General features: G+C 54.4%; 1 protein-coding gene across 1 annotated transcript in view; it reads right to left on the bottom strand.

Moving 5' to 3' along the window:
- The window catches only part of TFCP2L1 (transcription factor CP2 like 1), a gene marked incomplete at its 5' end in the record, with an annotated part of 58,533 nt that overhangs the window by 5,729 nt on the left and 26,711 nt on the right, over positions 1 to 26,093 (bottom strand). Inside the window, 11 exons of the mRNA XM_082658032.1 lie at positions 46 to 188; positions 2,616 to 2,719; positions 3,521 to 3,611; positions 5,760 to 5,853; positions 5,935 to 5,983; positions 7,792 to 7,883; positions 10,266 to 10,376; positions 13,934 to 14,086; positions 15,198 to 15,304; positions 15,993 to 16,098; positions 16,647 to 16,723. Coding sequence (XP_082514158.1) covers positions 46 to 188; positions 2,616 to 2,719; positions 3,521 to 3,611; positions 5,760 to 5,853; positions 5,935 to 5,983; positions 7,792 to 7,883; positions 10,266 to 10,376; positions 13,934 to 14,086; positions 15,198 to 15,304; positions 15,993 to 16,098; positions 16,647 to 16,723 — 1,127 coding nt within the window. The remainder of the gene's footprint in view (positions 1 to 45; positions 189 to 2,615; positions 2,720 to 3,520; positions 3,612 to 5,759; positions 5,854 to 5,934; positions 5,984 to 7,791; positions 7,884 to 10,265; positions 10,377 to 13,933; positions 14,087 to 15,197; positions 15,305 to 15,992; positions 16,099 to 16,646; positions 16,724 to 26,093) is intronic.

The raw sequence follows: 26,093 nt of genomic DNA on the forward strand, positions 1-26,093 counted from the left end.
AGCCCTGGGCCCAGCGCCTCGGGCCGGCGGGACTGCAGTGCTCACCTCGTTGCTGACCACCACGTGGATGCCGGTGGGGCCCTGCCGGTACACCCGATGGATGTGCTGCGGGGAGATGCTGTACAGGTTGGCGATCTTCTCGATCAGCTCCAAGGTGGTCAGCTCCTCCAGGAAGATGGCATGGTACACTGCAGGGTGGTGGACAGGGCCTTCTATAGGACAAGCGGCTGCCTTCAAAGGAGCCCGCCTACCCTCCCCGACCCCCCAAACCAGTAACGTGCTTGTAAGAATGTCCACCCCCAGATGGACTCGCGGGTTCTGGCTGTACTGGGGACGCGTCTGGAAGCCGCAAGGCTCCCTCTCGGCCCAGCGCCAGCTGACAAGATTCCAGGCTCCGTTCTGTATTCCTGTTTCATTCTCTCTTGGGGGACTTGTGTAAAATGGAGAATCCCTGCATCCACCCTGGACCAAGGACGCCCATCTAGGGGTGGAGGCTGGAGGGGGAACAGCTGGCTGAAGTCTGCATTTAAAAAAATTTTGGGGGGGCCCGCGCCCCACAGCTTACGGGATCTTAGTTCCCTGACCGGGGATTGAACCCGGGGCCATGGCAGTGAAAGCCCCCGAGTGTCCTAACCCCTGGACTGCCGGGGAATTGCCGAAATCTGCATTCCTTAGAAGCTTCTGGTGATTCTGAGGTGTGGCCTGCTATGGAGGAGAAAATCCTGTGTCTGCGTTCCTTCCCTTCCACTGGTTAAAGGGGTTACTGGACGGCTCCCTGTGGCCAAGAGTGAGACGTAAGATAATTGCTACCTGACGGCAGAAGAGAAAGGGTCTGTCCTTACCCTTCTCCACGGCACAAACAATAGTCAGCTGGAGCGCTGTGACCCCAAAGGGCGGGGTGGGGGGGGCACCAGGAATATCACCAGACAGTTGAGACAACAGGGACCCTGAGGCTGGAAGCAAAAACCCAAACCAGTCGGGGAGGAGCAAACCCCGTGGGTGAACTGCGGGGGATGAAGCAATGCCCAGGAACTTCAAGTCCCTTAAAAAGTAAAACACAGCTGGATGAAACAAGAGGTGCTGAAACTCCTTGCTCAACTAAGGAAGGAACCCTTGGTTCAACAAATCCGATCGGCGGCCTGGTATGCTAAAAGCACGTGCGCACACACACACACACACACACACGCACACACGCACGCGCACACGGCGGCTCCCTTTGAAGGGGTGGCAGAGTCCATGGGGTTCCAGCCACACAAGAGACTCGCCTTCCCCGGATTTCAAATAGGAGGACCCGCACCCAGACCCTGTTCAGAGAATGCGGTCGCTGTGTAACCTTCCTTCCCAAACTAACGCCGGGGAAGAATCCCAGGCCTCTGTCGTAAGATTCCTTTTTATAACAGAATTCTCATTGAACTTTTCCCCCCAACTTTTCAGAGCCAGTTCCACTTTTTCTTATTTTACTCTTGGACTGCTGGCAGAAAAGAGCCAGAAGGATTGCAGTGCGGCCCTCTGGCTGTAACCTTTTGTCTCTGGCCTTTCCTGTCCCTGGAGGAATGTGGGGGGGACCAGTACTGCTCAGAGCCAGCGGACGGTCAGTCACCCACTGCTCAGAACTCCTCTCATCGGGGGCCGTGTGGGGAAACGAGAGGCCCTCGAGCGGGCCAGCCTAGGTTCAAATCCCAACGCTGCCACTGCTAGAAGCCAGACCTCAGCGCTCTCCACACCTCTGAGGCTGGGGGTGTGGGCTGGGCGCCTGCCCTCGCCACATGTGCAGGAAACCACGAGACTCGAGCTCTGTCCTTCACAGACTGACCGCGGCGGAAGGACCCGGACATTCGCAGAAATGTCCTGAGGCCCGGACGCCAACGGCCAGTGCCCGGAGATTTGGATCCTGGCTCTGCCACTCACAGCACTGGCATCTCGGGGCAGCCGCTGTGCCTCAGTTTCCCCCACAGCAAACCATGAGCAGTTCCTGCTAGGGGAAGAAAATGGAACGCCCTTAGCCCAGGGTCTCGGGCATCCTTGCTGATCTGGAGGGGCCCGCAGAGAGGTACAGGGGGCTCTCTCTGCAGACGACGCAGAGTCCAGACCCCGCAGGTGGGGCCGGGCAGCTCATCAGACTCGGCACTCACAACGCTCAGAAGCAAGACGCTGAAAACTGCCAACCCCAAAGAGCCATGTACCCCAGAGGCGCTCCGAGAACCCCCTGTGCAGCGACCGAACCAAATGGGAAAGTCTCATCCAGCTGGGGGAACACACAGGAGGACACGCTCCTGGGAATACAGCTGTCACTCGTCACCAGCCGAGGAGCCAGAAAGCCCAACTTCCAGTTCTACCACGAGTAGCTGAGTGGCATTAAGGGGACGCAGCTCCTCGCCAGCCCTGTTTCCCCAGGTGGAACATCGGTCACCTGGACCAGCCATGCTGGGAGATGATGCCCGCCCTAAACATTTCACCCCCAGGATGAAGTACAACAAGAACTCCTCCTGCATGAAAGGTGGATCAGAGAGGCGTCCTCAGCCGTGGACTCGTGTTGCCTCTCCTTCTTGTGTCTCTTCCCGTTACTCTGCCGCCCTCTATCCGGCCAGGGGTGTGGGGTGCACCCCACAACCCACCACACAGATTGGGGTCCCCGCCGCCGTCCCGCTTCTGCTGCAGGGGCACGCGGCTCTGCTCCAGCTCCTGGCAGACGTAAATGGTCATCTTTGGCCTCACGTTCCTGGCAGGAGGAAAGGAAATAAACAGCAGGTATGAGGGACCAAGCTCTGTTGTTCCAGAACCCAGGGTGGAAAGAGCAGTAGGAGGGACTTAGGGGGAAAGAAAGAAGGCTACGGGGGTACAGAGTGCCTTTCATCGAGGAGCTGTTGGGGACAGAACCCCATCTGGAAGGACCTTAACAGCTTCGCACAGGCTTGCTGGGGACAGGGGGTGGACGATCCCCCCACCCCCGACCCCGGTCCTGCAACCTGCCCAGAGCGGGGCTCCGCCCGGGGCACCAGTCTCAACATAGGAGGTTTTCCGGGGTGACAGTCAGAGCAAGCGCTCTCTCTGGCTCATTCTGAGCTCATTTCATCCTCACACACCTATGAGGAAGCCAGGACCACCCTCCCCTTCTACAGATGAGGAAACTGAGGCTCACGGGGGTTAAGGGTTCGGCCCAGTTGCCAAGTTCCTAAGAGGCAGATGTGGGATTCAAACCCGGAGGGAAAACTGCGCTGTCCACATTGTGCCCATTTAGACCTCACCATCCACGCCTGCCCCGCCCCCCAGCAGAAGCAACAGGAAGCAGCTCGAAGCCCAGGACCATGCGAGCATCTAAGAACCAGAGGAAGCGGCCAAGGGGCTGAGACTCAGAGGCCAAGGCCCCCGTCAAACAGAGAAGAGGGAGGGAGGGGAGGAGGGGGCTTTCCGGGCAGGGTGGGCTGCGAGCCACGGCATCTCACTTGCCCGCGGGGGCCGCCACCCCACTCCTGGCGCCTCCCAGCCACACCCTGTGCCCCCAGCGGGCACCAACACCCACCTGCCTTTGATGGCGTTAAAAAGCCGGATCCCATCTGCAGGGCCGCAGATCTGGACCAGGTCATCGCGGGACATCTTCAGCAGGTCAGCACCTGGGCAGGTACATGGAGCCGCCTGTGACCCGGGGTGCGGGGGAAGGGCTGCACCTGCAGACCCCGGGGGAGGGTCGAGCCAGCCTCACCCTCAGGGGGTACAGGCATCCCACAGGGAGAAACAGCACGAGGAGATCACAGCCCCAGCGATGTCAGAAGCTCAACCACTGGCTTCACAAAGGCAGAGGAACCGCCGGGCGTTTTCAGAAGTTCAGAAGCCCTCACTGCCTGTGGCTGCCTGGCCCTCCCTCTGGACCTTTTATTGGCATCACTGTCAGTGACGTATCTTATCAGTGTGATCGCGTGTGCACTTGTCCGGAGACGAAAGCTCACGGCTCCCCGACGCTGCCGTTCTGAACGCGCCCGGGCACCCGTGCACCCAGCACCCAGGTCAAGAGGCAGGACATTCCCACCATCCCACGGGCCACCACCTCCCCCACCCTCACCTCCGGGGAACTGCTCTCCCCACTTCTCACACGCAGAGGAGTTTCACTTGGCTTTTAGCAGCTGTGTGAATAGAACTGAACACTAAGCACTTCTCTAGGTCTGGCTCTCCCTCCAAGCTCCGTCTAAGGGCTCATTCGTGCTGCATGTAGTTGTGGATCACTCGTGCCCACTCTTAGGTAGGATTCACTGCACGAATAAAGCACAGTTCCTGTACGCCCTCTCTGCCGCTGGGCTTTGGGGGTGCTCCCAGTTTGAGGCGATCGTGAGTAACTGTCTATGAGCATCCTGGTACGTGGATGAAGACGAGTCCCTTCCTCGAGGCCCGAGGAGTCCCCTAGAGTCCTGTGCCCAGGTGGACTCTGCAAGGCACGAGGATGCCTTCAGCCTTCTGCGGAAAACTTCCCAACAGCCACGTGGTCTACAGCCACAGCATTCGCCCCCGTTTCCTGCCCCAGTTAAGATACAGTTTTAGGTACAACACTGCAGGTACACTGGCTCCCCTTCCATGGGGTATAAAGCCAAACTCCTTGCACTCTCCAAGAGGGCCCCTGGGCGCCTCTCTGACCTCACCTGCCGCCCGGCCCACTCGGCCCCATCACCGGGGCCCTCCGCTCCGTAGTCACACCTGGCAGGCCCCACCTTGCGCCTGCCCTCTGCTTGGAAAGCTCACCCTCCCACACCCGCCTGGCTCGTGCCCTTGCCTTTCCAGGTTTTGCTCAAGGCCGCCTCCTCGGCACGGCCCACACCACCCCCTGCTTAAGGGGGGGCTCCCCTCCATCCTCCTCCTGCCCAGGCTGGCCCAGGTCCCTCCACCAAGCCTGCCCATCCCAGAAGGGACACGGCGTGTTGAGATGGGCGGTTTACACCTCCGCGCTGACTCAGAGCTGCCCGAGGACAGGGTCCCTGCCTGACTGCCCTGGTACTGTCTACCCGCAGCACAAAGAACATGCTCAGAAAAGCTGAGCTCAGGGACTTCCCTGGCAGTCCAGGGTTAGGGGGCCCCGGGTTCAATCCCTGGTTGAGGAACTAAGATTCCGCAAGGCGCGCGGCGCAGCCAAAAAAAAAAAAGAAAAGCTGAGCTCAAAGACCACGGATGCGGTGCTGGTTCCCTTCCACTGCCACAGATGTCCTTGAGGGCCAGTCTTCTGGTTTCGGCCAACACTTGACTCTCTGTCACTCTGGGCCGACTGCCGGGGAGCAAGGTTCATGGCTGTTACCCTGTCCCCCAATGCCCCCGGCTCAGGGCTGCTGTCTGATGGGACCACCAGCAAGGGCTTGAAAAACCTTTAGAGAAGGAAGAGCTGCTTTCCCTTCTCGCCCGTGGCTGTACCACCATCTCCCGGGTCACGGCGCTGGAGACAGCACGACGAGCAGCGTTTGCAAAGAAAAGGCTGGGAGGCTTGCTGAGTGTGCACTGGCCTGTCGGCTAAGGGCCTCTTCTGGGCGAAGCAGAGCCCACACTGAGGGGGAGCGGCACCTTGAAAAGGCTCCCAGACGGTCCTCCCGCAAAGCCACGCTCGGCTGGACACCTCAGGGGCAGGACCGCCCACGAGCCCACGGCCCAGGGCCAATACACACAAGTGACCACAAGTGACCGCGCTGGGTCACACCAGGACAGACCGCGGCCCCTGGGGAGCCAAGCGCACATGCTGAGCGTTCCGAGATGCTCGCGGGGTCTGAGCACCATTCAGAGACGCTCACCTGAGAAGCTGGCGAACAGCCGGCAAAACTGGGAGAATCTGTTGCGGTGGAGCCACTGCTGGGCGTCCTGCGTGGAGGCCGAGGGAAGCAGGTGCTGCGGGCAGAGAGGACGGGCCTTGACGGGGTGCCCGGTGCGCACGGGACAGGCAGCCGGCGCCCAGCCGCGGACACTTACGTCACTGCCCACGGGCAGGGCCTCCACCGGGTGGGTTGGGGAGCTGTTGCTGAAAGGAAGAAGAGAGGTGGTGAGCGGCGAGGATGCTCCTTCCTGGCTGAGAGGCTCCTCGCCGGCCTGCCCTTCACTTCCCTCTGCTCTGGGGCTCATGAAATGAAATGGGCCCTCGAGAAAAATACAGACCTGCTCCATCCCTGGAAAGCCCTAACAAAGCCTCTGGTGTGGACGGGGGCTCTGATTAACTACACACCCTCATCCCTCAGCTACGGCTCCAGGGCTTGTTTTGGCCAGATGCTGTGGTCCCCACCCCGAGCCCCAGCACGAGGGAAGGGCAGGTTGACCAAGCAGACCGGGACACACGCCTCACGGGGACTCAGTGCTGGGACAGCGAAGGGCCAGCCACACCCAGGAGAGGGCAGAGGAGTCCCTCGGGGAATTATTCTGCAGCGAACAAGCACCCACAGTTTGGCATCCGCCACGAGAAAACCATTCTCACGTTTTTCCCCAAAGGGAGGCAGAGACCTGAACACCTGGGTTTTTATGTCAAGAGAAAGACACATGGAGAGACGACCCTTCCAGATGGACAGTGGTGATGGTACCACTTGAACGGACTTAATATTACTGACCTAGCCACTTAAAAACGGTAAAATGGTAAATTTTATGTTTTGTGTATTTTATCACAATGAGAAAAAAACAGACCCCTGAGGGGATGAGCCCTAGACCAGTCATCGGTGACTACATATGCACGTCATCAGGGTCTAGGGGGTGCCAGGGACTTTGTACATGTTCCCCTGAGCCTGCGTGGAATTCATGCTCCCCCGGTCGTGAGGAAACCGGAGCTGCAGGAGGTTAAGGAACTTGCCCCCAGAAAGGTGCCGATTTAAGACTAGGTCTGCTGAATCTAAATGTGACAGCCCTTCCTCGTGCCCCCTCTCAAGGAGGACTGTCCTCACCTTGTAAACCAAGTTCATGTCTCGCTTACCCATCAGTAGTTATCTCTCTAGCACGCGTGGGCTCCATTCTGCATGTTCTACCCTCACCTGTTAAACCCGCCTGGCACCCTCCCTGCCTCACCCTGGCCCCACGAACAGGATGGGCAGAGCCATCACAGGGATGCCAAGGCCCTGGGACAGGTGCCACAGCTGCCCGCTGGTCCCTGCAGCCCCGTCACCTCGGAGTCAGCACCGCCTGTGCCTCGGCAGGGCTGGACCACCACCAGTGAGGCCGCTTCTGTGCTGCAGGCCTGTGACCCCAGGGGCAGGGCGGGTCCTGAGCTGAGTCCCCCTGCCTAGTGACCATGCACGCGGGTGCAGAAAGATCTAAGAAGCCCCCCCCAGGGACCTCCCTGGTGCTCCAGGGCTCAGGACTCGGCGCTTCCACTGGGGGGTGGGGTGGGGGGGCGGCGCGGGTTTGATCCCTGGTCGGGAACTAAAATCCTGCAGGCCGCTTGGCGCGGCCAAAAAAATGAAGCCCCTCTGGCCGCTGCAGGGTCCAGAGGTCTGCCTCCTGAGGCCCCCGACGTCCAGGAGGTGGGCTTTCCCCTGGGAGGCACCAGGCAGGCTACCTCAGGGGGCCGGCCCAGGACCCCCGCAGCCCAGCCCACTTTAACCGGGGGAGGGAGTGGATGCCTGGTGCTCCGCTGCCCTAGCAGACAGCCTTCCTAGAGGTGTGTTCAAGCACAAGAACCTGGACGCGTGATGCTAAGAATGGTTGTGAATGTTAACACCAGTCAGCCGCCCTGAAACCCAGATCAATGCCAGGTTACAAAAGGAGCAGAGACCCAGGGAGGAAAGTGAGGAAAGGAGCCCACACCCGTGGTCACTCCAGGGACCGCAAAGGGAGGGAGGGTGCACGTACCCTTCGCCAAGGCCGAAGCTGTTCGGAGAGCCGTTGTAGCTTGGGGACGAGGCACTGTTCACCTGGTAAACCACGTCGGGCCACGGGGAGCACTGCAGGGAGAGAGCGCAGGGCAGCGGTGGTCCCGGCCGGGCCACTCGGTTCGGAACCACGATCCTTCCACACCCAGCCCACACTGACCCGGCGCTCGGGGACGGGCACGCTGCTCGGGCCACACCGAAGAAACCAGCTAGGGCAGAGAAGAGGCGGTCCCCAGAGCAAGCAAAGCATGACACGTGTCTGTCTGAGCTTCCGAGGAGTCAAAGCAAAGAGGGAAACCTCATCGGTCCCTTGATTCCTCGGTCCACAAGAAAAGAGAGTAAAACGCAAGACAGGCCAGTTGCCCACAGGCGGGTCTTGGGAGCAAATGCACGAAACAGGGAGCACGGGGCCACAGACCACTGCCGACGGGAAAGCACCAGAGAAGCTCTGAATCTCCCGACGGGCCTCTGCTGAGGGGACAGACGAGGCGTCTCCACGCTGACCGGGAGCAGCCCCCTTCCAACCCAAGTCTTCGCACATTTACCACATTTCAGGAGCTCCCCCGCTTGCAGACCAGGGAGACGCAGCAACGCGAAAGCTGTGACCCCTGAACTCCAGGAACTTCTCGTGCGGAAGCTCAAACGGACACGCGAGAATCCCCCAAGGAAAGCAGAGACGTCGGGTGCTGCCCGGTTGGGGGCGGCAAGGGGTAGCCCGCGCACCAAGCATTCCCTGCTTCCCTTCCCTGTGACGACTGACACTGCTTTGGACACGGCCAGTCGGAAGCATTCCTGAGATTTACTATCACCCACCCGACCACAGCGTGGGTCAATATTTAACTCTGTTACGAGTGAGGCCTGGAATGTGTTGGTGCCGAATCCTGCAGCCCCGGGGGGAGGGGGGAGGGGGGAGGGGAACAGGAAGGTTGATGAGCAGACAAGAGGGGATCCGGCAGCTCCCAAGGTCACAGGCCAGGTGCGGATTTCAACACCTGGCCTGGGACAGGGGCTGGGACGTTGCCCGGAGCACGCCAGGGGACCTGTCCTCCAGCAGGGAAGTCGGGGGAGAGGCAGAGGCCGGGAGGAAAAGGGTCACCGGGGTGCCTCACGAGCACACACCAGGCCTGGGAAGGGCTAAGGGTCCAAGCACGGCCCCACACACTGCAGAGCTGGCTCTGCCCTGCTGCAAGGGGGCAGGACTCCCTGGGCCAGGGCTCTCCGGCCACCGTCAGCCTCGACCCTAGGAAAAGCCAGCATGCATCTGTCCACGCCACAGAATTAGCATCCCTGCTGCCCTGCTGCACATACTCTTCTGTGTATGGCTTTTCACACACACACACACGCAAACACACCCTCACACACCCACAGGACTCTTAGCCCCCTGTCCCTGGGCCTCACCCTTAACCCAGACTTAACCCCACCATGGTCAGCACTGGACCTGAGGCATCCACGGAGGGCCTCCTGAGTAAGTCAGATTACTCAGTGGACGAGCCCAACACCTATCAACTGGCCTGATGGCAGGACACAGCGGGGAAGAGTTGTTCAAATCAAAAACAGAGCCCAGTAAAAGAGGCAGCAGCAGCAGTGACCCGTGACGGGAGGAAAAGGGACCTGTGGTACGAAGCATCTCAGAGGTAGCCTGGACGGAAGAACGGCTGGAGCAGGCTGGCGTCGGCGGCAGGGCTGAGAGGAAACGCACCCCAGTATCCACCCAAACAGCAAAGAACGAGAGCTATTTACAGTCTCTGACCCAGCAATCCCCCTCCGAGAACAGATGCTGCAGACATTCTTTCCACGTGCAGGACTACACTCGCACAAGGTGTTCACGGTACCCTGTGTGAAATGGCAAGAGCCTGGAAATAACCCAGCGTCCAGCAAAGGGCCATCCAGACAACGAAAGCTACACAGCTGGATAAAGAACTAGAAAGCTCTTTATGAACAGACAGGAAACAGACTCCAAGAGAGGCCATGAATTAAAGACAGTCAACCACAGAACAGTGTGTGTGCGTACTGTCGGGGGAAAAAAGAGCGCATGGGGCAAACGTGTATGAACTGGCTTCATCTGCAGAGAACGTTGGGCCAGATACACAAGGAGCCGGGGGTCGCCTGCTGCCCCGGGGAGAGAAACCGAGGCCAGACAGCGCTGGGAAGGATATTTTCCGATGGAGATGCTCTTATACCTTTTGAATTTGGACCACATGAATATATGATCTATTCCAAAAATCTGAAATAAAAATAACCTAATCTTGAAATGCGCAAAGGGCAGCAGAGAGCTAGAAGGTACTTGTGAAACACCTCCCTGGACACCGGGCCTTAACTGAAAGCACTCCGGACAAAGGAACACACCACGATTTAACGGGCGCTCTCGGTAGAAGCGTTCACCCCAAATGGGCACTTTTCCAAGGATCTAAACCCACCCTCGCCGCCCCTGGCAGAAGGCTCCGGCCGGCTCACCTCTGACAGGATGGTGGTTTCATAGGATGGCTGGTATTTCTCCTTCTCTTGGGCCGTTCTTTTTTCCATCTTCTCTCGGTCCGTCTTCTGCTTCCGGTCAGCTCCCTTTGGCTGTAAGTGCAGAGCACAGGGGTCCAGTGAGTTCAAAGCAGGCAGAGGCAGCTGTCGGGGGGAGATCCAGGGCTGAGCAGTGGGCCCCCCCCACCCCAAGGCCAGCACATTCCCCACCTCACCCAGAAGCCCTAGCAGGATCTCACGGACAAGAAAGCACCTCTCTCACCTCCCAGGCATCCGACACACAGGTCCACCCGCCCGGAGCCCCTGCCCACCCCGAGGGACTCAGAGCCTGCTACAGGGTCCTACGGGGACTCTCCAGGGTCCACTCAGCGGACCATGCAGAAATGCTGGGAGCAGAGCTTTACCAGTGGCCACTTGCTAATGGAGAGGACCCCTCGAGGGCTTTCCGTGGGTTCCCCGTGGACCGTGACAGGAAGTGGATGAGCTGGGAGCTGCTGGCCGGGGCTCGGTCTACAATCGCACGCCATCTTGGCCATCTTGGGGGCCTCCTTGCCCCCAAGTCCTGGGACTACGACCACGCTCCCGGCTTCCACCCCAGCAGGCCCAGCTGATGGGGACCATCCTGACCACTGGGACTATCCCCTCCTGAGTTCAGGGCCTGGTGGTCGGGGCCAGATATCAAGAGTCCGCAGGACCCAGAACTGAGCGCGTTACTCTGTTGGCAGTGGACCACACGCAGTGGGCAGTCAGGGGGGAAAGTTCATCCTCAAGCTCGATGGCGCCTTTGGGATCATCCTGGCTGCAGTTTTTGACTCCCAGCTCAGGAGATTTGAGGAAATAGTCCTCAGGGGGATGCCCAGGCTGGAGGGAGGGAGGTTTGCTGGGGGTCCTATGGGGACGTGAGTGACAGACCCGGTGTCCAGTGGGAGAGCCAGGCATGCGGCAGCCGGGCTCCCATCATCGGGTTTCCCTGCTCCACCTCCGTCCTCCCGTCCTCCTGTCCCAGAAAGGAGGCCCTTCTTCCCGGCCCAGAAGCATTACTGGTAAAGCGTGGCTGAGCCTGCCTTTAGGGGGCAGCCTGTGGGGAGCCGGCGGGGCAGGGAGCGGCCCAGACACCCCCATGGAGCCCCAGGGCCGGGCTCCGAGAAGCCAGGGTTTCCTAGTAACCAGGGTGATCTGAGATGGGAGAGTGATGGGCGGTTCGGCTGGGCTGTGCCTGGCGCCAGTGCACACCCATCTGAGCTGCTGCTGGTGCGGGTTGGGGGGCTGGCCAGGTCACCTCAGGCATTCTGGGGAGCCCGTTTCGGGTATCAGAGGCTCCTACGCCCCTGCAGGAGATGGTAAGGCAGCTTCCGGCCCCAGTCCCCAATAACGCCTGGTGTGCGGCTGAGAAGTTGAGCAGAGCCCTCACTCCTGAGCTTCCCCCTCGAGCTGTAGGAGGGGAAGCTCACGGGAGCCATGGGGAGGGCTAGGCATCCCTGGCGCAGACGGCCCCTCCCTCCTACCGTCCGGCCGGCGCCCATTCCCAGGGCACACGCTCGGAAAGCGCTGGAATCACACTGGACGCGCCCACCACCTGAGGGCAGAAGACAGCTGGTGGAACCCTGGACCTGGTCTGTGCGTGACAGGGAGGGGGTGGGACTGCAGGACAGGCAGAGACCACCCGCTGCACAGCCTCGGAGCTGTCCAGGGTGAGCCAGAATCACCCTGGACCCTGGAGCACCCACAAGACCAGAGGCACCGGTGGACAGGGTCGGCAGACTAATGCTCCCCAAAGATGGCCACGTCCTAATACCCAGAGCCTGGGAGGATGTTACCTTCCAGGGCAGAAGGGGGCGAGGTTGCAGACGGAATTAAGATGGCCAACAACATGAGATTAAAATAGGAAGATGAGCCTGGATCATCCCGTGGGCCCAGTGTAATCACAGGGGCTTAGAAGTGGAGCGGGGGCGAGCAGGGGAGTCAGGGTGATGTGTGTGAGAGGGGCTCTACCTGCTCCAGCTTTGAGGATGGAGGAGGGGCCACAGGCCAAGGAATGCGGAGGCCTCCAGAAGCCGGAAAGGGCAAGGGAACAGAGATTCTCCCCTGGGGCCTCCAGAAAGGAATTCAGCCCTCCTGACGCCCGACTCTAGCCCAGTGAGACCCGGTTCAGACTTCTGACCTCCAGCATTAAAAGACAGTATGCAGTACTGAGCCACTCAACTTTGGGTCATTCTTTTACAGCAGGAAGAGGAAACAAATATGGGGCAGAAATGTAACTTCCTTCGGAGGCTGGTTTCAAGGCTTCATAATGATGCAGCAGGTTTCTGGAGGGTGCTACCGCCCTGGCAGAGAAGACAAACTCACGCTCCCCCCACCATCCCTCCCTCCCCACCCAGGGTGGCAGCGCTAACTGACCAAGGTGTCCCAGTGCACAGAGCCCGGCCAGGGCCTCAGGACCCTTTGCCCACAGCCCTCGGGCGGCCAGACGCTATCAGTGGGGATGAAGCCAGCCGCCCAGCTGTGTGGCCTGAGTGCAGACACGGGCAGCTTCAGGGCCTTCCAGTCCAGTTGGGAAACAGGGCAGATCACCACTCCACCGCCAAGTTGATGGTTCTACCTGTGGGCACTTATTTCCACATACATCCCAAGCTCAGGAAGATCAACACTGACCCAGCTTCCTCTGGGACGAGGCCCTATTTCTACGGCCGATCACTCTGGCATCTCCAGCCCCAGCAGACGGAACTTTGTCGGCAAGTCCCCAGGTCCCCTGATTGTGAAAGACGGGAAGGACGGGGAAGGCACTGGGGCCGGTCCGCGCCCCATCCTGGGGCACCTGCTGGGATCTCCTGGCTGGCGGGCAGGTCCAGCCTGCTGGCGACGGGGCCTGTGGTCCGGCTCGGCACCGGTCCGCCCACCCTGAGGATGATGCGGGGTCCGCGGCCACCCTCCCTCCCCGCGGGGCCACCCTGAGCTACACCACTGTGGACCGTCTTTAGGAAATACTCTGTCCAGACAGATGAGGTGAGAAGCAACGGCAGGAGACTGCAGGGGGTGAGACGAGAAAGGAAAAGAAGGGAGGTACCAGGAGGCCACTGCGCAGGGGCAAGGGAAGAACATCCGCTGGGATTAACACACACACGCTACCATACGTAAAACAGATAACCAACAAGGAGCTGCTGCGCGGCACAGGGAAATACTCTGTAATAACCTCAATGGGAAAAGTATTTGAAAAAGGATAGGTACGTGTCTATGTATAACTGAATCACTGTGCTGCACACCGGAAACTCACACGACATTGTAAACCAACCATACTTCAATAAAAACAAATAAATAAATCACATCCACGGTCAGGACCCACACGGGAGGTCTCCTAACTTGACTTCTAAGGAGAACCTAATGGGCAACTACAGAATGTGCGGCCAAAGTGCTTGGGAGGAAAAACAAAAATCTACAAGCGTGCCAATCCCACCACTCCGGTCAAGTAGAGCCGAGCCCGGCCGTCTGTGGGGAAGAAAGCAGGCAGGCTGGCTCATCAGAGCCCAGGCAGGAGCCCCGGGCTGCTCATGGGGACGCCGCACTCCCTGCTGGGCCTCCGCGTTTTGGCATCGCCATCCCAGGCAGGGCGAGGGGCCGGGTGACGGCGGATGGAGCTGGCGGGGCCGTCCTACCTTGAACACCTTGATCTGGCAGCTGGCCGAGTGCAAGTGTTCCGTGTACTCCCCATTCTCACTCTGCTTGAAGGTATCGATCTGCACCCGAAAGGGCACGCCCTTCTCGCCCCCGTGCTTCCTCGGGGTGAACTCTGTGCTGATGCAGTGCACCTGCAGGGGACGTGGGGGGCAGGTAGCCAGAAGCAGGCGAGGGTGGGCTCTGGACCGCCCCCCGCCCATGGGCTCCTCTCCAAATGGAGGTTTCCATTCCACACGGTCAGACCCACCTCCACCTCTCCGCTCTCCCCCAGTGCTGTCCACTCTGTCGGGCCGCTGGCCGCCCCATCCCCTAACCACAGAGGGCCTGCCCTCTCACCTTTGTCCCTTGACCTTGGAGGCCCCGCCTGACCACCTAAGTCCTTGCCGTTGCTCCAGGCCCACTGACCCCAGCAGACCCCCTCACTCCCGCCCCTGAGAACTCTCCCTTGGCAAATCCCACAGACCACAGAGCAGGGACCACAGCTTAGTCCCTAAGGGCCTGGTGGCCAGGTTACTCAGGCCAGGCCAGAAGCTGGGACCACTTCCTTATTTCTCGTTAGTGCCTGTTACACAGAAGGCACTTGACGTACATTTCTTGCTATAACACTGCGATCACGTCATAATACAATTCATCTTATTGTAACAGTAAACGGTAACATTATTATAATTCTTTTAAAATGCAGTTCAAGTATTGAAACTATGCAAGGCAAAAAGATCGCTCACTTTTACTGAGCGATTACTATGAACCAGGCCTTGTGGTCATGGCTCTGTTTTCACTCTCTAATTTATAAGACAGGTGGGAAAGCCAAGAGGCTCAAAACGGGACACACAGTAAGAGAGCCAGGGGCAAGCCCGGAAGCACAGGGCCCCGACTGGGCCCTTGGCCACCTCTATCTGCCATGGTGTTTAACACAAGGCCAGGTTCACAACCAGGTGCTTGAGAATTAAATAATTAATTTAATAATAGAAACAATTACGAAAAAAATTTTCACTTCAAATTATTTATGCTAGGCCATACTTCTTTTGTAAAAAGCTTACATACTGATAAGCAAAACCCACACAGGATGCTACAACGTCCCGAGTCCTGTGACTCTGAGACACACCCATCCACCCTTTCAGCCTCCTTTCCTGCAGCAGAGGGCAGGAGCCCATCAGGGCCCCCCGGAAGGATGGTTTCGAGAAACGGCCCAAAGGACCCCAGAGCTCCGGCTTCCCCACCGAGGGCAAGCTCCCTCCCGCTCACCTGAATGAAAGCAGATGCTCTCTTCGAAGGGTCCCACAAAAACTCAACTGCATTCAGCTGGGTCGGGCTGGCCCTGGGGTCCAAGATACCAACAGACAGTGGAATATCTGTGCACATACACACACAAAAGTGCAATCGTCAGCCACTCCCAAACATTTCGGGAAGGATTCTCATTACAGGTCCAAATTCCTTACACAATTCGAAATGCCAGAAGTTCTGAAAACTAGGTTTTGCGTAACTCACTGGGCAGAAGCCTGACTTGACGCCTTTACCCCATTGTGTAGAGTCATTCTGTTTTGCTGCAGGAACATTGCTCTGCTTGACTGCCTGTTGGCGGTGTGACCCGAAGCTATGGGTCTACACGCCTTACTATCATTCCAACCTCTGAGCTCCAAAACCCATCTGGGCCCAAGGGTTGTGGATAAAAGACCGCGGGCCACCGCCTGAGCCCCCAGTTCCATTTCCACTGCCCCTCTCTGTGAGGCCCCCCCGGCCCTTCATCACTCATCATGACCCTTTAAGGCAGGATCTTTCTGTAAAGCTTTCCCTGCTTCTCACTCCCTGACGGCAGGTCCTTGAATCCCGCGTGCCACCCCATCCCAGGCCCCCGGAAAAGGTGAACCGCCGAGGGTAGGCCTGGTGGCACGGTCACCTCCACCAGCTCCTGTGGGGTTTCACACAAGGCAAAAGTGCGCCAAGATGCCCTGGACAGGCCTGGGTCCGGAAGGCACCCAGGAAGGACCCCCGTGTGCCTGGAGCTCCGTCGGCCTCTCCCTCCTGGCCCGGGAGACTCACCGATGTCCAGGATGCGGTCCCCGGGCCGGCTCCACCGCCAGCCCTCCAGCTGTTGGTGCTCCGTGTACTGTAGCCGCCGGTCGTGGAACACCACGCGGATGATGCTCTGGGCGGGGGGAGGGGCAGGGGTGGCAGTAAGGGACAGCTGAGGGTGGGTCCTGAGAGGGACCCACAAGGAACCTGCCCTCAACCATCCCCAAGACAGACACACCTCCTGCCCTCCAAGGCCTGGAGCTGCCTGGAGGCTTCCTCCCCGCACCCCTCCCAGAACCCCAACAATATGAATGCCGGCACGAACACAAGTGCTGCCCTTCTTTCCAGGGTTGCTAAGCGCTCTGCACACATGGGTCCTCTACAAACCCTTCTGCACAGATGAGTAAACTGAAGCTCAGAAAAGGCTGGGAAGAGGCAAAGCCAGGCTGGAAGCCGAGTCTGTCCAACCCAGCGCCCAGTCCATCAGCCCACGCCCCTCTAGCTCCCAATGCTGCCGGCCCGCCCGAGGCCCCTTAGACAACACACTCCAGGGACCAGGAGCCCACCTCTGTCCCTGGAGCTTTCCCCAAACCTCCCAGGCACTCCCGCCACAAGCCCAGGTGCTGGGACCCTGACAGAGCACCCTCAGGAGCCCAGAAAGGGCACAGCTGGCAGCCTCACCTTCACATATTTTGTGTTCAGATCCTGAAAATCTCCCAGCTTCCGATTCTCCAGCAGTCGGATTTCATAAGACTGACCTGGAGGGGGGATAATAGGACATTTTCCATTTCTGGCTTCAAATTTGGGACTCCCCCAGCTAGAGGTCTTCTCAACACCCTCAGGGCCCACCCAGGCCTCACGGCCCCAGGGACCAAAGCAGAGAACAAAGGCCACGGACAGCTCAGATCATGCTCTGAGTTTGTCCATGCGGCCTGGAGAGGCGCCTGGGGCTCCCAAGGTAACGCGCGTGACCCCTGGAGAGAGAGAGCACCTCTACGATGTTCAAAGACATAGAATCGAAAACAACACACTTAGCGTTCAGTTTACAGAACACAACTTGGTATTTCTTTTTTCTGTTTTCTTTCGGCCTCACCACGGCTTGCAGAACTTCCCTGACCAGGGATCGAACCCGTGCCCTCTGCAGTGGAAGCGCGGAGTCTTAACCACTGGACCACCAGGGAAGTCCACGACTTCATATTTCTTTATGAAGAACACCCCCTATACACTCGGATGGAGAACACAGATACTTAAATCTCCATTAAATAACTGACCGGACCCTTCCTGAGAGCAGGTTTAAAGGAACGAATAAAAGCCTGTTAAACATTGTCTCTAATTGCAGAATGAAATGCATTTTCTCAAGTTAAAAGAATTTCATGTATTTGAAAGGGTGTGGGGATTCTATTTGGGGACATGTAACCAGCACGAGCCGGCGAAAGAATGTAAATGGAGGAAACATCCGTCCATAAGAACAACCCCAAACTTTAAAGGACCTGCAAATAACCTGAAGAAAACGACACATATTTTATTGGAAAATAAAATATAGCTTGAAAAAATAGGATATGCCACATTCCTAGAGGGGAAGATCACCTAGCAAATGGTATCAACTTTTTCCAAACTAAGTAAATTCAACCACAACTCTACAACAGCTTAGCATACATCAGAGCTTCATAAAGGATGCTTTACAAATAAGAGAGAACAAATGATCTCATAATTGTTCTTGGTAAATCTAATCAAAATTTGTAAATCTTGTTCTTGGTAAATCTAATCAAAAATTTAAAAATTTTTTAAAATAATGATACACTCACAAGAAGTTACAAAAATAGTACAGAAAGGTCCTGAGTATCAACCCCAGCTTCCCCCAGTGATGGCATCTGAGGTCACTACGGTACATTATCGAAACTGACCATGGCACAGTACAATTAACTGAACTCCAGACCTCACGCAGGTTTCCCTGGGTTTTGCGGGTTTAATCCAAGTTACCACTGGATTAAAAAACTAATTTCCTGGAATAAAGACACAGACCTACTGGAGAATGGACTTGAGGATATGGGGAGGGGGAAGGGTGAGCTGTGACAGGGCGAGAGAGAGTGGCATGGACATATACACACTAACAAATGTAAGGTAGATAGCTAGTGGGAAGCAGCCGCATGGCACAGGGAGATCAGCTCTGTGCTTTGTGACCGCCTGGAGGGGTGGGATAGGGAGGGTGGGAGGGAGGGAGACGCAAGAGGGAAGAGATATGGGAACATATGCATATGTATAACTGATTCACTTTGTTATAAAGCAGAAATTAACACACCATTGTAAAGCAATTATACCCCAATAAAGATGTTAAAAAAAAAAACCAATTTCCTAAGGTTTTGTTTTAATGTGAATGACGACTCAATAGGGAAGGACTTTCTGAACCCAAAATCAATGGGAAAGAGAAATCTGATAAAGATACAGATACAGATGTAGATATATATACATCTATATCGTAAATGCAAACAGCAAACTAGGAGCAGCACAAATCCAGTGGTTAACAGCTTTAATATGTCTAGAAAAGCAATGATTAGAAAAATATTAAAACAAACAAACAAGAAAGACAAAAGAAAAAAAAAGAAAAATATTAAGACTCCCTGGAGTGGGTTAAATTGTAGTCCCCCAAAAGATATGTCCATACCCTAATCTCCAGAACCTGTGAATGTTACCTTCTATTTGGAAAGAGTCTTTGCAGATGAAATTTAAGTTAAGGATCTTGAGACGAGGAATGATCCTGGTTTGTCCTGGAGGTCCCTACATCCAATGACAAGTGTCCTTATAAGAGGACACACAGGGAAAAGAGGAGGCAAGGTGACCACAGGAGCATAGATGGGACTGATGCACCCACAAGCCAAGGAATGCCCGGAGCCACCCAAAGCCGGAAGATGCAAAGAACGGATTCTCCGCTAAAGAGTCCCCACGGGGACCACAGCCCTGGAGGATTTCTGACTTCTGGTCTCCAGAACTGTGAGAGAATAAACTTCTGCTGTGTGTCAAGCCCACGTGTTTGCGGTCCTTTTGTTAAAGCAACCCCAGGAAACTAATACACTCAGTCCCCCAGTGAATAACAGAGCAGGCAGAGACTACGAAATTCAGTCATTCGTTCCAAGTATTTGCTGAGCACACAACCACACGCCAAACGCCGCGCAATCCTGGGGACACGGTGCCGTGGGCGTGGACACGACGCTGGCTGGCTCAGAGGTGCCCACTCGGTGAAGCCCCCTGCTCAGGAAGGTGGGACCTATCCATCCGGCTTTCGCCAGCCCAGCTGCCAGGACGAGTGAAAACCAGAAAGACATACCAGGCCCCGGCATCGCTCAGGTCGCGCTGCTGGGCATGTTCCATCAGAAGGAAAAGGCATGGACCCCAAACTCTTGGCCTGCTCACGTGCCAGTTCCTAAGGGTCTCACTGACCTGAATCGACACTTGTACCTTTCTGAAAAACCCAGATTTTTCACACGTTTCCGGGCTCCGGAGCCAACACTCCCTTGATAGTGACAGGCAATGGAGCCTCACACACCCTAAACTGGTTTTTCCAGTGTCCTCCACCTTCCCCCAGGAAGAATGCAGCCAGCTCTGGCATGAGGCCCAAGGCCCAGATGGTCATTACCGTGGGTTTACGGGCGCCCCAGGGCCCCATGAACACTGACCCCAGGCTCTGCAGGGCAAGCTCAGCTCAGGCCCGGCAGGCGACACCTCCCGTTCCGCGCAGAGCAGTCCCCGGACGTGAGCATCACAGGTGGCCACTCAGGGAACAGAGCTACTAATGTGGCTGTAGGCCCGGGGTCCCGGCCTCCTCCACCAGCAGCACAGACCTGACCCCCTGCTTCCCCACCGCATCTCCCTTCCTCACGGAACCCCCCAGCCACTCTGCACCCGCCCTGCTCAGGCCTCAGACAGACGCCCGGCCTCCCTCCCCATTCGGCCTGCCAAGGCGACAACACACCTCCCCAGCCCCCTCCCACCCAGCGCAGCAGCAGCATCTCCAGTGACACACGGGCTGATGAGCAAGGTCAGGACGGCTGAATTGACCCGGGGGACATGGACATCTCTCTCCTTGGCCGGCATCACCTCAGGGCATAGGTGGGAGCTGAGGAAAGCGGGCTCTGTCAAGGCACAGGGCTGTGTCTGTTTTGCTCACCACTGTACTGTTTGACGCCGGAGGGACTCGATGTTCTGTGCTAAAACTACAGGGTTGGCAAAAGCAAGACAGCCTCCCGCCCTGAAAGGGTTGGCAATCTTCTGGGGTGTCTCAAACAGAACCGGCATAAGGCGAACCCTAGAGATGATCACACTGAGTGAAGCAAGTCAGACAGAGAAACACAAATACCATATGATATCACTCATATGTGGAATCTATAAAAAGGATACAAATAAACTTATTTACAAGACAGAAATAGACCCACAGACATAGAAAACAAACGTATGGTTACCAAAGGGGAAAGGTGGGGAGGGATAAATTAGGAGTTTGGGATTAACATATACACGCTATACATAAAACAGATAACCAATGAGGACATACTGTATAGCACAGGGACCCCTACTCAATATTCTGTGACAACCTGTAAGGGAAAAGAATCTGAAAAAGAACGGATATGCGTATATGTATAACTGAATCACTTTGCTGTACACCTGAAACTAACACATTGTAAATCAACTGTACGCCAATATAAAAGAAAAATTAAATTTAAAAATTTTTAGAAACGAAAACAAATAAGAAACAACAGAGATCCAGAGAGGGAGGTGGGGAGGAAGGGTCTGAATAAGAAAATAACACTTGGCGATAAACTCTGAAGAGTGGGCAGGATTTCTACAGTTGAGGGAAGAATGAATGAGAAAAGTAACCCCAAGCAAAACTGTAGTCGGGAGGTGGCCCTGAGAGACGTGCCTTTAGGGAACACCTAACAGCTTCCATTCACTGGGTGCTTACCCAGCAGCAAAGTGTGCCCAGGTATTAACTCACCTGAATCAACAGTGCAGTTTAGATTATGAGCCCCACCTGACAGAAGGAAGCAGAGGCTCAGAGAGGTTGCCTGACTTGAGCAATCTCACACAGCTAATCAGTGATAGAGCCAGGAGCATAAACTTGGCCCCAGCTAACCTGGTGGGTGTTGTCTGCTGGGCAGAAGGCTCTCTCTCAACGTCGCCTTTCTGGAAGGCATCTGGTTCCATTCTGGTTAAAGTTTGCCCCCAGCATCTGGTGGCATATAAAGCGCCCCATGAGTTCCATCCCCAGTCAAGATGGTATTTTTTTCCTCCTTCCTTCTCCCCTTTAGGACTAGAAATAAAGGGGATTCTTAGGATGACCAATTCGACTTGTTCCCTGACCCCGGATAAAGCACGTTGACTCCATTTCCTTGTCTGTAAAATCCTCTGTCTCCTACACCCTAAACAATAAGCCGGAAGGATAGCAAGAGGGAGGAGAGATGGGGATATATGTCTATGTATAGCTGATGCACTTTGTTATACAGCAGAAACAAACACACCATTGTAAAGCAACTGTACTCCAATAAAGATGTTTAAAAAACAAACAAACATGACTTTAAAAATCTGAAATAAAATGAAAAGATTTTGAACTTCTGGAAAAAAAAATAATAATCCAGAAGGATAAATAAATCACTACAGAAAATGAGAGTAAAGCCTGTTGTAATTTCAGAATTGTGAAATGTGGGACAAGGAAAACATGTTGGTCTTAGAATCAAGGGAACAGGATAATAAATAAGTAAACAATCACTTAGTTGTCATCTAGCTCTGTGTCGGGACATTGCTAAGCCCTCGTGAGCATTATTTCATTCAGCCCTCTCAACAATCTTATGAGGAAAACCCATTATTGCTCTTGTTTTATAGATGAGGACATTAAGATCCAGAGAGGTTAAGTATCTTGTGGAAGATCAAACCCAGCTCTGCCGGGCTCCAAAGACTGGTCACTTAGCCAAGCTACTCCGCACGGTGTCTGGTGGCTTCAAAAGTTCCCTTCTGGTTCTAATATTCAAGGAATCCGTCTGTTATATTTCTCCTGAATTTCTTGATATTTGTCTTATTTCATGACCTTGTTCCATCCGCCTAAACCCTCCCCTTTCTTTTAAGGCTCAAATTCCTAATGCCCAGGACCTCAGTTCTCTGAACCAAGATGGGCCTTAGAAATCTGATGTATATGTGACCATTCTGTAGCATATCATTTCCTCATGATAAACGAGTCTCCCTGAAACACATGTTCCTATTCCCTTTAAAATACTCTGTATAGGGACTTCCCTGGAGGTCCAGTCGTTAGGACTCGACGCTTCCACTTCAGGGGGCACAGGTTCGATCCTGGTGGGGGAACCATGATCCCACCTTCTGCGAGACGTGGCCAAAACACAGAAAAATAAAATAAAATAAAAAAGAGAACAAGGGGATATATGTCTATGTATAGCTGATTCACTTTGTTATAAAGCAGGAACTAACACACCATTGTAAAGCAATTATACTCCAATAAAGATGTTAAAAAATAAAATAAAATACTTTGCATAGCACAGGGAACTATATTTAATATCCTGTGATAAACCATTATGAAAAAGAATGTATATATATACATATGTGCATAACTGAATCACTTTGCTGTACAGCAGAAATTAACACAATCAAGTAGACTTCAATAAAATAATTTTTAAAGTAATAGTATAAAATACCCTGAACATATTATAAGGTGACAATAGCTAAAACCATGACATTTTTGGTATGAGGACAAATAGAACAATGTAAAAGAGCCCAGAAATAAATCTTTAGATTCCAGGAAACTTGATCTATGTAGCAGTGCTTTTAAGAAAAAGACAGACTTTTCAAGAGTGTGAGATAACCGGTCATCCATATGGAAAAATAAATCCATACCTCACATCACACATAATAAATTAATTCTAGGTGGATGAAAACCATAAAATAAAAGCAAAATCTTAACATTTCTAAAGAAAATAGGAGACTACTTTATGACCATGGGGTAGGAAAGGATTTCTTAAACAAGAAACAAATACACAAAAGAAAAATTATGTCCTTTATAAAACATAAGAAAATCTGTGTTAAAATTTATAGAGAAACTTCTGAAAATACCAGGGGTGCTGTTAATATTTACGCAGTCCCTATCAGTGGAAAATGACCTAGCAAACTGGGGCATATGTTCACCCTATGGAAACAGAAGAAGGTCAACAAACACATGGAAAGATGTGCCGTACGGTACAAGAAAACAGGATACGGTAAAGTAAAATAAGATACTATCTAACATCTGTCCGAGGGACAAAAATTTCAGCTTGACAGTAGCAAGTGTGGATGAGCCTGTGGAGAATGGGCTCTACGGCACTGCTGATGGAAGTGTTACACTGATATAACCATTGGGACCATAGTTTGCCTCCCCTCCCCCCCCAAAAAAGAGTTAGGCTAAGACACACAAGCCCCCCATCAAGCACACCAATTCTAGAGGCACATCCTAAGGAAGTACTTGATATGCACTGGGAGACTTAGATAAAAATCGCCCACTGTGGCATTGCTCATTGCAGTGAGAAATTGTCACCAACCTATATCCAGCCACAGGAGAAAGACACATTTATTCTATTATGGGACTTAGAACGGAAGAGCACACAGCACTTAAAATGAGCCCTCCAGAGGCATGGGTCAACATGGAGAAATCTCAGAAACATACTATTAAACAAAAAAAGGGACACAGTGATGTCTATGAGACCACTTATATAAAGTTTGGAGACAGGGAAAATACTGGTCGCTTTTATGGTGAAGTATGCATAAAGGAGTAAAAATTTAAGCGTGCGCAGAGGGACCACCAACTTCACAACGATGGTTTTGCTTCTGGGAGGAAAGGCAACAGGATTAGAAACAGGTAAAATCAGAAGCAAATTTGGCAAGGCTGCAAAGACCGCATTGGGCACATGAATATTTGTTCTCTTATTCTCTAGAGCATTCAGTCGATCTGAAATTAAAATACAGTTGACCCAGGCTTCCCTGGTGGTGCAGTGGTTAAGAATCCTCCTGCCAATGCAGGGAACACGGGTTCGAGCCCTGGTCCAGGAAGATCCCACATGCCACGGAACAACTAAGCCCATGCACCACCACTACTGAGCCTGTGCTTTAGAGCCCACAGCCCACGAGCCACAACTACTGAGCCCAAGCGCCACAACTACTGAAGCCCGTGCAGCTAGAGCCTGTGCTCCGCTACAAGAGAAGCCACCGCAATGAGAAGTCCCTGCACCGCAACGAAGATCCAACACAGCCAAAAATAAATTAAAAAAAAAATAGTTGACCCTAGAACAACGTGGGGGTCAGGGGCACGGACCCTCAGGGCAGATCTGCCGTTCCTCTGCGTCCCTGGGCTCCGCCAACCTCGGACTGTGTAGTACTGTAGTATTTGCTATTGAAAAGAATTCAATCTCGTGTATAAGTGGACCCGCACAGTCCAAATCCATGTTGTTCAAGGATCAACTAGTATTTCTCTCGCATGAAAAAGAATTCAATGGAGGAAGCACTCTTGGAACTGGCTGTCATTCTGCACTGCATTCTGGTTGTGGGTTCCAACTCTCCAGCCCTGCCTTAGAGGGAGGATCTCTTGGGCTCCATTGCTAAGCAATCACTGCACACCAGCCCCCTCCCCCCTCCCCTGTGCCAGTGACACGCTGGGTGCAGGACAGCCCGAGACACTAGCAGGGGTTGCATTCGCCATACGCATTCACACACCGTCCCCACCATTTTGCCACTGAAATTCAAAACCACCCGCAGTGTAACGAGCCTATTTTTTTTTTATTTTATTGAAATAAATGTTGTGTTAGTTTCTGCTGTACAGCAAAGTGATGCAGTTATACATATATATATATTCTTTTTCATATTCTTTTCCATTATGCTTTATCACAGGATATTGAATATAGTTCCCTGTGCTCTACAGTAGGACCTTGTTGTTTACCCATCCTGTATATAAGTTTGTATCTGCTAATCCCAAACTCCCAATCCATCCCTCCCCCACCCCCCTCTCCCTTAGCAACCACAGGTCTGTTCTCTACATCTGTGAGTCTGTTTCACAGATAAGTTCAATTGTGTCGTATTTTAGGTTCCGCACGTAAGTGATACCACATGATATCTGTCTGTCTCTGACTTACTTCACTTTGTATGATCATCTCTAGGTCCAACCATGTTGCTGCCAATGTGAGCCTATTTTATTTAATCCACTCACTTCAACTTAATTTTTTCAAGTGCGCGTCACGTCTGCATACTGAAAATCATAATCATATACCATAATTAAATAAAGTCATGGTCAACACTGTACAGCTATGCAGCTGCCAGCGTTCTACAGACCCGTACGATTACCATGGGGATCTCGTTAGCACCCAGGTTTGGAGCCCAGACTCCCCTCTGGGCCCACGACTTTGTAATGGGTAAATGACTCCAAAAATGTGGACAGTATTGGTGGTTAACGCAGCGGGCTGATGTAAGTTTGAAGACACACCCAGCACACAGTGGCGCACAGGAGGTCCCCTGCTCAGAGGCTCCCCTGCGACGAGGCCATCAACAGCACAGCAGGGGAGCCCTACTGCTGGTGTGGACTTCCCACAGCCTTGACAGAGCCCTTACGGCCCTGGATTTCCTCCAGTGATCCTGTCCAGCACCCCACTAGCCCTGGAGCTGCAGAGGCCAGCAGAGCTCGGTGACCCTCTCCCACTTTAGGGCTCCAGCTTTAGCCTGTGGGGAGGGGTGTGGGCCCCTCAGCTGGGCTGAGGCTCGGTGGGGAGCCCGGGTCACCACCGGGAAGAGTGGCTTAGACTTTGTCCAAAGGGCCCTGACGCCACTCAAAGGGGGATGGAAGCTTCCCTCTTGCGCAACCTCCCACTGCCCGCCCCCCCCCCGTTGACCTTCCTGCTTCCACCCCACGCAGGGAGGGGCAGAATGGGGGAAGAGGGCAAGGAGCACATGGGAAAGGAAGAGAAGACTCTTTCAGGGAGGTTTTAAATAAAATGCACAAGTGCAGCTCTCTATGTGGTACCCGGCACAGGCAGGGGCTCAGCAAACCGAGCTTCACCCCCTCTTCGCTCGTGTAACCCACAATAACCAATGTCTTCCAGCCCAGGCATCAGCAAACTT

Source organism: Grampus griseus, assembly GCF_964374135.1.
Source record: "Grampus griseus genome assembly, chromosome: 7".
NCBI lineage: Eukaryota > Metazoa > Chordata > Mammalia > Artiodactyla > Delphinidae > Grampus > Grampus griseus.